Below are 11545 nucleotides of genomic sequence, written 5' to 3'. Positions count from 1 at the left end.
CTTAGTCAAGTAGATACAAGAGACCAAAGGGGCAGCTTCTGTCCGGAGGTGAGATGGGAAGGCAGAGAGATTTAGGAGCTGGTTGAATGGTCATGGGGAATCAGGGGCGGAAAGGAGGAGTGTGCTGTCGCAGAATGGGGTGAGCAATTACGGTCTCATAACAATGTATGCAAAAAAAATTTTGTATGGGAGACTAACTTGAAATGTAAACTTCATTTAATTACAACAACAACAACAAAAGAAAAAAGAACTACATACAAGTATCTGGGAAAATCAGATGAGGGTTACTGGTCTCCCTTTTAAGACTTACTTAAGGCATGAATTAGCCCATTTCTTCACCATGCCTTGGACATAGGCTTGTACCCATATGGCTTGCCTTTACATTGAGGGGAACCACTGCTAATCCTTATTAAGGAAACATAATGTCTTGCTTATCCTGTGTCCCAGTCACTAACAAATAGACAAAAAATAATGTGGTTTGGCTCAGAAATTGACTGTGCATAAGTACGGATTTTCTTTGTCTGGTAACAACATGGCTAACAAAGAAATCCAGAGAAATATGCTTATCTCACATGTTTCAGACACCTGGGAGAAGAGTGCTCTGCCTCATGGTGGGGACAAGTCTTTGGAACAAAGTAACTGAACAAAATTTTTGTTCAAGGAGAAAAATCTGGTGGAATATAGAGGGAGAGGGTCAAAGAAGATGAACTGCTATTAAATTCTCTTAAATGTTCTCCTAAATATGAAAGAACATTGCTATTTGAAATATGCTTGTGGATAAATAATATGTTTATGTATACATACATAGCAATATAATGTCTAACACAATATTACTATATGTGCACATATATATAACATAAAAAGAGAACACTGTATGATTGATCTTTGTAAAATAAGCGTAAGCTTGTAATATTTATAATTTCTGAATTCAAACCATTAAAAGTAAATAATCATTAATTTTTCAGAAAGAATAAATAAGACCTTTGTAAACCAACTAACAATAAACTTTTGGCTTAGTCTTCTGAAGTCTATTATTAATCCAATTTCCTTCAGTCACAGAATATTATGATTAATAATCCAGTAAGACTAATCCTTAACAAATATTTATTGATCATCTATTATGTGCCAAGCACTGTCAACAACCTGATAAATTAAATCGTCTTTTGTAATTTTGTTGTTAAAATTAATCACTTAATTGTTTAAGTCAGATGTTTTACCTTGATTTATAGTATTTCAGTCTTTAATAAACTAAAATTTGTCTTAAAATCCCAGGTCTTATACTTTAGAACAGAGATAACAGGTTCAGTCAAGACATTATCAAGTCAAAAAAATCTTATGTCAATCAATAAGTACTTACTCATTTAAAAATAATGCATTAAGGAAACTCTAAATCATGATTTTCTAACAGGTCTTTCCTGGTAAGAAAATTCAAATCTTTGTCCCCCGGAAAATGCTCACACACACATATACACACATACAAGAATGCTATGGGAAATATTTACATGTTCTTTTAAAAATTCTTATTTTTAAAATTGTTTCTAGTTTTAATTGTTCTCTCTGCCTGAAATGTTCTTTCCTCCTAGTCAGGGCTCTTTTTCTCCTCCAGGTCTCAGCCTAAAAAGGCTACCTCCTTAGACAGGCCTTCATGACTATCTGTCTTTGGGTACTCCCTTGCCTTTCTCTCCCATTAACCCTGGACACCACTAAGTATATACTGTTGGTTTCCTTCATATAATTTGCCCCAGTTAATAATTACACATTGTTTATTTATTCCCGTGTATATTGTCTATCTCCCCCATGAGACAGGCCCTATGTCTATTTATTCACTCATATACTGGCCAAAGGTGGGTGCTCAACATAAATTATGGACTGAATAAATGAATGAATGGATGAATAACTTCATCCCTCTTTGAGGCTCTAGCTAATTCCTTTTTCATGGCTCAGACTAACTTTTAAGAAGTGTTTTTTTTTTTTTTTTTTTTTGCTATATATATTCATCATTCATTGTGGTTTGTGTACATTTTTAAGTCCAATCCTATAAAAGAGAAGAAGGGTAGACTTCCTAAAACCACTTTTTCATACTCCCAGGATTTTCAAGATAGTGGAAATAACTTTTAGTAATCTCAGCTCCTTGGTTATATACATCACAAAGCAAAAGTTCAGGTAAAGTGCAAGTCCTACTTGGAAGAAAAGTTCTGCTCACAGGGACATCCTTTGGCAAAACAAAACCATTTAAAAAGCTCCTCTATCCTACGATTTGAAAAGGTTAATCTGCTGTTTAGTATTAAGAAGACTTAGTTAATATCACTCTAATGTGTCATAATACTGAGGCAGTCTAGGTCAAAAGGGTGTGGGAACATCTTACCTGGAGTCCTTTCTGACTCTTGCTTTCTCAAAGGAAAATTCAGGGGGTTTGTTGAGGTCATAGGTTCGGGTTGTTGGCTCAGCTGACACCCCAGCCTTTGCTCCCCTCCGGCTATGGAGAGAGACCAACTCTGAGGTCTTCCGGTGGACCTCAAGAGGCACTTTATCTGGAGAGGCCTGAGGCAGGCTTCCTCCCTGAATATGTACCACATCCTGAAGCTTGTTCAGCTGGATGCATTTGTTCTGGAGCTCCTCAGTGAGCTCAGCAATGGCCACAGTCTGCTTCGACAGCTGTTCCCGCAGCTCCTTCAGATGGTACTCTCGCTCCTGGATCTCAGCATCCTTCCTCCTCAGTTCTCTCTCCAGCTCTGTCACCTTGCTCCGCAGGGCATCGGCTGTGAAGTTTCCCAAGCGGCCATCTGGATGCTTAGAATGCTTGGGTTTCACTGAACCATTTCCCATTTTGCTCAGGGACCTGAGGAGAGCACAGAATTGGGAATTACCTGTTGGAATTTCATTTTCCAACAGCCCCCCTACCCCACCACCCCTCTCATCCAATCTCTTCCATAAATAAAAACACAGCAGCCATCATTGGTTTGATAAGGAAGAAATTCCCCATGCTTCCAGAAGGAAAGCTATGGATTGATTTCCTTCATCCCTCCATGAAGAAGAGTTGGTCCTTGGGTTCATTCTTCCCCATCCCTTTGCCACCACAAGTACCACACCTAAGCATTTTGCACGAATGGTCTGTGTTACCTGCTGTTCTCTCTGGTCATTGTCTCCGGACAGCTATCAAAAGTATCGCAACAGAACTGCGATTTGGATGTGAGCATCGCAAAGATAAAGCGCAAATAAGCAGCTACTACAGCAGCAGAAGCTTGGAAATGTCACAACTCTCATAGCTCCCTGTGAGGCTACAGAAAGAAATCTTTCCCTGATTTAGAAAATAACACATCTGCATTTCTCAGGAGGAAGAGAAAGAGCTGGTGTTGTTTTATTAGCAGTTTTCCCCGGCCGTATGTACCCATCATGTTTTGCATTTCTGACAAAGCTCACTGTTAAGAACTCCTGAATCGTAGTCACTAGAAGGTAAAATAGAGGTATAGGAATTCTTCTACGTCCTTTACTTTATATCCTAAGACAAAAATGACGACATACTGTGCAAGCCTTTATTCTTTTCCTATCAATATCCTCGGTGTAGGAGCCACAGAACTCACTAATCCAGAGAGTTTCAGGATGTGCTATGCAGATCAGGGATGAGAAGGGATGATTTTAGTTTACTCAGAAATATTTTTTTAGTTCAATAGCAATATATTTATTTCAACATTTATTAGAACTATAATTAATTGGCACCACAAAGCTGTGATTTCTCTGACAAAATCACTTAAATGGAGGTGAAACTAAGTATTTAGGTTTACTGAGTCAATTTAATAAAAACAGAAAATAGATCATCTGCAAATATGAGAAAAATCATAAAGCTAGAACTCAAATTGGTGAAGTTTGGGAAAAACTTTTTTGGGCCATCTATTTAAACTCCACACTTATGCATGTGCAATTTTTGACAGCCATAACCCGAAAAGTATTATAACATCTGTAAACTTCTCATTATCTAAAATCAGAAGAGCTAGATAAAGCTTTTGAAGTTATATAATCCACACTCCTTGCCCCCTCCCTCCAAATTTCAAACTCATTGAGAAACGAAATACTTCGACTGATTTCACCAGCTCTACCAGGATAATTGTGACCTCTACAATGACAAAGGCATAGCTGTAAAGATGCTGAAACCTTTAAGTTTCAACCCATTGCAAACAAATAGCCAATGCAGGTCACCTAAAATGGATGGTACAAACAGAAAATAAATGTACTTATAAGGGTAGTATTGCAACTCCCAGACATTCCTTATAGAATCCAGGTTCTATGTAGACATTAATAAACATTAGTCTCCAGAGAATTGTCTTAATATGTCACAGATATCTGGCAGGTTTAACCTTTAACTTTCTGTTGACTTGGCAAGACTTATTATTCTTACATATTAAGAATATTGTTCTGCATCCCACTTTAGACAGTAGCGTCTGGGGTCTTAAAAGCTAGCGAGCGGCCATCTAAAATGCATCAGTTGGTCCCAACCCACCTGGAGTAAAGGAGAATGAAGAATACAATGGACACAAGGAAAGTATTAGCCCAAGAGACAGAAAGGACCACATAAACCAGAGACTTCGTCAGCCTGAGACCAAAAGAACTAAACGGTGCCCAGCTACACAATGACCGCCCTGACAGGGAACACAACAGAGAGTATCTGATGGAGCAGGAGAAAAGTGGAGTACAGAACTCAAATTCTAGTAAAAAAGACTAGACTTAATGATTTGATTGAGACTGGAGGGACCCTAGAAGATGTGGCCCCTGGGCTCTCTGTTAGCCCAAAACCAAGGCCAACTCTTCAGACAAAGATTAGACTGGGCTATGGGACATAAAATGATACTCATGAAGAGTGTGCTTCTTAGCTCAAGTAGATACATGAGACTTAAATGGGCAGCTCTTGTCCAGAGGCGAGATGAGAAGGCAGAGAGGGTCAGGAGCTGGTTGAATGGACATGGGAAATCCGGGTGGAAAGGAAGAGTGTGGTGTCACAGTATAGGGAGAGCAAGCAGGGTTACTTGAATTGTAAACTTTCACTTAAAGCACAATTAAAAAAAAAAAAGATATATAAGAATGTTGCAGACACTAGAATTCAAAGAAGTGGCCCTGGACATCCTTGTATCTCAAATATGAATTCAGAACATGTTAGACAGGGACCGAAAAATAATCCTGACTAAGATTCTGAAATAGAGGCGTGAGGAGTGCCTCCAATGGTATCTTAAATTAACGTGTGTTCAAGTTTTTAAAATGCAGCAGTGAGCCATCTTTTAGATGGGCTTTTTGGTTCATGGACAAGCATTCCTAGGACAAAGGGGGAGTTAGGAGAGGAGAAGGAATTGCCTTATAAAGAACAAAAACAAGCACAAAAGTTGGAAATTAAATATTAAACTAACAACTTATTCTTTATTTATGGAACAATTGCTTACTAATACCTACTAAGTGTCATGCATTATGTCAGGGGCATATCCGTTTATGGATCTGAAGTCAACTTTGACACACAAAATCGTTTAGCATTCTAAGTCTGAAATCATTTTTGCTCTATATGCAGTATTCAAACACGCTGCTCCAATCCAATTATTTTATAAACCTGAAGCACAATTAGATGGTGAATGTTAAATTCCCCCAAAACGCCAACTATTCTCTGGTTTTAATGAAGTCAGTTTAGAAGCTGTATAAATCTTTCAAGCTCTTCAGAATTCCAAAGAAGGGTGAAAAGAGAGTAGCTACCTCATCTTTCAAGTCATTAATTTAAGACATGCAAGTAAGTTACATACTAGTCAGATTTCTCAGCTAGTTAGTTCGCTCTTTTACATGTTGTTTTCAAGGCTGAAATCTCTGGCCTCATAAAACTTTATTAGCGTCACTAAGATAAACTGTGCCTCAAATCTGTATTGCTGGCCACAAGAACTGAACCACAGGATGTTGTTCCATCAATCTAGCAACTATAGGTTATTCAAAGCATTCTTATATTCAGAGGGAAGCTCATGATGTAATAAGAAATAAGCGGGGAGAAAAAGGCCAGGATTTACCTATAAGCAAGAGAGTCAGGCCAGTCAGCGTAAGAAAACAATTTGCCCTTTTCCGGCTGCGGAACCGTCTATAAATTTCTGAGAAGCACTGATCTTGAATTAAAATAGATATAATTATATCCATCTCATAGGGTTATTATGAGGATTATGTTTATAAAGATGAGGCATTGTTGGTTCAGTGCTAGAATTCTTACCTTCCATGCGGGAGACATAGGTTTGATCCTGGCCAGTGCACCTCAAGCACAGCCACCACCTGTCTGTCAGTACAGGCTTGTGTGTTTCTATGATGCTGAACAGGTTTCAGAGGAATTTTCAGTCTAAGACAGACTAAGAAGAAAGGCCTGGTGATCTTCTTCTGAAAATCAGCCCTATCGATCACAGTGGTCTGATATCCAACTGATCATGAGGATGGCACATGACTGGGCAGAATTTAGTTCTGTTGTGCATGGGGTTGCCATGAATCAGGGGCCAACTGGATGGCAACTAACAACAATAACATTTATAAGGTAACCAGCATCAAATAAATGCAGTTGTTGTGTGTCATGGAATTGATTCCAACTCATAGCAACCCTGTAGGGTGAAGTAAAACTGCCCCATAGGGCTTACTAGGCTGAGAGCAGATTGCCGGGTCTTTTCTCCTGAAAAGCCTCTGGTGAGTTGGAATTGCTAACCTTTCGGGTAGCAGCCAGGTGCTTAACCATTGTTCCAGCAGGGCTCCTCATCAAGTAACTGTTATTACAGTACGTGACTAGAGATAAGGCACTTGATGTCTTACTGTAAGGAAATGCCCAGAGAGGATCATTTCTGGGTGGGGCAAACATCTAGTACACTGGATGTCTTCTACACAAGAGGTCTTTAGAGATACAGACTATTCCCCTGAGGAGATAAAAAAATCTTACTCTGCGTGGATTACATCTTCCATTAGGAAAAGAAGTCATCCAGAAGCAAACAGCCTGGAAACCTCCCATGTAAAGGATGTACCACAAAAAGACAAAGCTCATGAATGACACAGCGCAAGTTCCAGGACTGCAAGGACTACTCAAGCTTTGTACTTCCCTCAGGTAGCCCCCAATCTATTGCCACGTTACCGAAAATCCTTAAACCGAAAGGGCCTGCCGAATTACCTTTGAAGAAGCTCTGGTGTTGTGAACCGTTAAGCGCTTGTCTGCTAAAGGAAAGGTTGGCGGTTTGAACCCACCCAGCAGCTCCCAGGAAAAAGACCTGGCAATCTGCTTCCATAAAGATTACAGCCAAGAAAACCCTATGGGGCAGTTCTACTCTGTCACATGGGGTCGCTATGAGTCAGAATTAATTCCACAGCACTTAACAACAACAACAAAAACTACCTTTGAAGGCAACCAAAAAACATGGTTTATTGGGAAGTCGATCCTCTTCTCAGAGCCAGTGACAGGAGAGAGGAATAAAGTGGGTACTGTCATTTAGCAGGAAAAAATGAAAACTATGTAATAATGTAAATGATTATGATTACATTTATTTGAATACCATTTAGGAAATGTCTACCAAGAGAAAACGAGAAGGAACACAGGAAAAGGGCAACTGACTGAGAAAACTCTTACAAGGCAGATGAACACCTGCAAGCCAATCTGGGAGAAATCTGGCTGTGTTGTCTGTTTTTCTTCCAGCTCTAAAGTAGTTTGAAACCAAAATCTTGGCTCCGGTCTAGATAATATCTATTTCTCTCTCTGCCCATCTGGAGTCTGATATAAATACACATACACACACAAACACACACACACACAAGCATGTATGTCTGTGTTTGTATATGTGTATAGATACACATACATTTCTAAGTATGGGAGATGGTAGAAGCCAGGGTCCCAATTCAAGCAGTTTTACTTTGTGTTTATGTGCCTTTGGGCAAAATATTGGATTTGAGTGTCAATAATAAAAGAGATAAACAGACACATAGATAAATCAACAGACAAGTATATAAAATAATGCTGCATATTATTTAGAGTTGTTAGAAGGGTTAAATGAGATAAACCATGGTAAGAACTTAGCCCAGTGCCTGGTATATAGTTATGTATTTAATAAATGTTAAATATCACTATTATTACTGTTGTTGACATTATTTACCCAAAAACTAACTCATCTTTAGTACAAATCTTATAGACCCAAAACATATACTAAGGAATTAATGCACGAGAACTGAGAGTATATTCAGAGAACAGGTTGAAATGCATGATGAGTGAAGGTAAGTGATGAGAAACAAGGATGAAAAAGTAGTCTGAGTAAGATACTGAAAGACATTGTACCCCATGGTATGGTATCTGGAATTTAATGTAGGCTAAGTTTGTTTGTTTGTTTGTTTCCAGTTATATGGTCAGGTTTGTCCTTTGGAAAAATTATTTTCTTGGAGATAAGTATGGAATGGAGTAAAAAGAACCTTCAGGAAATAAAACAACATAAGGCTATGGCACTAATCCAAGTAAGAATATATGAGTACAGGATTAAGGCCAGGCCAGAGAAGAGGAAATAGAAGAAATGGATTTACTTAGATGGGAGACAGGGGGAGGATGAAACACTCCCAAATCTCCTCTAATGTCTTGAACTTCCTGAACTCAAGAAAAATTGGACCATCTCCATGGTAGTCAGAAGAGAAAAAAAGCATTAACATAGGGGATTTGGTAAAAGCTATGGAAGCATCAAAAGAAGATGGAAGGACTACACAGAGTGACTGTACCAAAAAAAAAAGTTGGTCGCTTTTCAACCATTTCAGGAGGTAGCATATAATCAAGAACTGATGATACTGAAGGAAGAAGTCCAAGCTGCACTGAAGGCACTGGCAAAAAACAAGGCTCCAGGAATTGACAGAATACCAATTGAGATGTTTTAACAAATGGATGCAATGCTAGAAGCACTCACTCTTCTGTGCCAAGGAATTTGGAAGCTACTTGGCCAACTAACTGGAAGAGGTCCATATACATGCCCATTCTAAAGAAAGATGATCCAACAGAATTCGAACAATATCATTAATATCACATACCAGTAAAATTTTGCTGAAGATAATTCAAAAACAGTTGCAGTGGTACATCGACAGTAACTGCCAGCAATTCAAGCCAGACTCAGAAAAGGACAAGGAACAAGGCTATATCATTGCTGATGTCAGATGGATCTTGGCTGAAAGCACAAAATACCAGAAAGAGGTTTACTTGTGTTTTATTGACTACACAAAGGTATTTAACTGTGTGGATCATAACAAATTATGGATAACATTGAGAAGAATGGGAACTCCAGGACACTTAATTACACTCATGCAGAACCTGTACATAGACCAAGAGGCATTCGAATAGAACAAGGGGATACTGCATGGTTTAAAATCAGAAAAGGTGTGCACCAGGGTTGTATCCTTTCACCATACTTTGCCAATCTGTATGGTGAGCAAATAATTCAAGAAGTTGGACTATATGAAGAACACAGCATCAGGATTAGAGGAAGAATAACAATGTGCAATATGTAGATGACACAACCTTGCTTGCTGAAAGTGAAGAAGACTTGAAGCACTTACCGACGAAGATCAAAGACTACAGGCTTCAGTATGGATTACACCTTAACATAAAGAAAACCAAAATCTTCACAACTGGACCAATAAGCAACATCATGATAAATGGAGAAAAGATTGAAGTGCCAAGGATTTCATTTTACTTGGATCCGCAACCAATGCCCATGGAAGCAGCAGTCAAGAAATTAGATGACGTATTACATAGGGCAAATCTGCTGCAAAAGACCTCTTTAAAGTGTTAAAAGGCAAAGATGTCACCTTGAGGACGAAGGTGCCACTGACCCAAGCCATGGTATTTTCAATTGCCTCGTATGCATGCAAAAGCTGGACAATGAATAAGGAAGACCGAAGAAGAATTGATGCCTTTGAATTATGGTGTTGGTGAGGAACACTGAGTATACCACGGACTGCCAAAAGAACGAACAAATCTGTCTTAGAAAAAGTACAGCCAGAATGTCCCTTAAAAGGGACAATGGCGAAACTTCTTCTCACTTACTCTGAACATGTTATCAGGAGGGACTAGTCCCTAGAGAAGATCATGCTTGGTAAAATAAAGCGTCAGCAAAAAAAAAAGGAAGACCCTCAACAAGATGGATTGACATAGTGGCTGCAACAATGAGCTCAAGCATAACAACAGTTGTGAGGAAGGCACAGGACCGGGCACTGTTTCGTTCTGTTATACATAGGGTCGCTATAAGTCAGAATGAACCCAACAGCACCTCACAACATAGACACAGGCAACTCTGTAACTTCTGTCCTTTCAGTAAATCATGAGGAGTCCTGGTTGCGTAGTGGTTAAGCACTTGGCTGCTAACAGAAAGGTCGGCAGTTAGAACGCACCGGCTATTCTTTGGGAGAAAGATACAGCAATCTTCTTCCATAAATATTTACAGCCTTGGAAACCCTATGAGCAGTTGTGCCCTGTCCTATAGGATCGCTATGAGTCAGAATTGACTCAGTGGCAACAGGTTTGGTTTTTTGGTTTCAGTAAATCATAAAAAGTAGAATAGATTCTTTATCATGATATGGACAGTGTAGCTTGAAGTTAGAGAAATGAATTTATAGATGATCTTTTAGATTTACATAAAACTGATGGATTTGGTGTTACTATTAGCTACTGGAAACCCCAGTGGCATAGTGGTTAAGTGCTACAGCTGCTAACCAAAAGGACGGCAGTTTGAATCCACCAGGCGCCCATTGGGAACTCTATGGGGCATTTCTACACTGTCCTATAGGGTTGCTATGAGTCAGAATTGATTCAATGGCAACGGGGTTTTGTTTTTGTTTTGTTTTGTTTTTTATTAGCTTGCCTCACCAAAGTTCTTTTAGAAAACAATTAACCATCATTGAATATATAAATCCCCATATCTCTCCCCTCAAGCAAATCACACAGTGCTGTCCTCGTGAGGAAAAGCTCAATTCCATATCAATGCCACAATTAAAAGCATCTGTCTATCTGACCTTGTGACTGACTGTTGATCTGGGGCTCGGTTTTGAATCTACTGCTTGTTTTCTATGTCCACAGCACCTTAATTTTGTTTGTTTGTACTTTAGATGAAGGTTTACAGAACAACCAGTTTCTCATTAAACAGTTAGTACACATACTGTTTTATGACACTGGTTAACAACCCCATGACATATCAACACTCTTCCTTCTCAACCTTGGGTTCCCTATTACCAGCTTTCCTGTCCCCTCCTGCCTTCTAGTCCTTGTCCTGGGCTGCTGTGCCCCACTAGTCTCGTTTTGTTTTATGGGCATATCTAATCTTTGGCTGAAGGGTGAACCTTGGGAGTGACTTCATTACTGAGCTACTAGGGTGTCCGGGGGCCATACTCTCGGGGTTTCTCCAGTCTCTGTTAGGCCAGTAAGTCTGGTCTTTCTTTGTGAGTTTGAATTTTTTCTACATTTTTCTCCAGCTCTGTCCAGGACCCTCTGTTGTGATCCCTGTCAGAGCAGTCAGTGGTGGTAGCTGGGCACCATCTAGTTGTACTG

At 39.4% G+C, this 11545-nt stretch overlaps 1 protein-coding gene across 3 annotated transcripts in view; it reads right to left on the bottom strand.

Annotated features, from left to right (window-relative positions):
- Positions 1–11545, bottom strand: part of PRKG2 (protein kinase cGMP-dependent 2) — a 115436-nt gene that overhangs the window by 100965 nt on the left and 2926 nt on the right. For 2 of the 3 annotated variants that reach the window (XM_004383107.2, XM_023737600.1), the window contains exon 2: positions 2366–2839. In XM_004383107.2, coding sequence (XP_004383164.1) covers positions 2366–2826 — 461 coding nt within the window. In that variant the 5' untranslated portion in view covers positions 2827–2839. Of the gene's footprint in view, positions 1–2365; positions 2840–3120; positions 3135–11545 lie in introns of those variants that run through there. The other variant, XM_004383106.2, reaches the window with a different exon arrangement.

Source organism: Trichechus manatus, unplaced genomic scaffold (assembly GCF_000243295.1).
Source record: "Trichechus manatus latirostris isolate Lorelei unplaced genomic scaffold, TriManLat1.0 scaffold00105, whole genome shotgun sequence".
In the NCBI taxonomy this organism is placed as follows: Eukaryota; Metazoa; Chordata; class Mammalia; order Sirenia; family Trichechidae; genus Trichechus; species Trichechus manatus.
The sequence above is the reverse complement of the archived record's forward strand: the minus strand, read 5'-3'. Positions and strand labels throughout refer to the sequence as shown.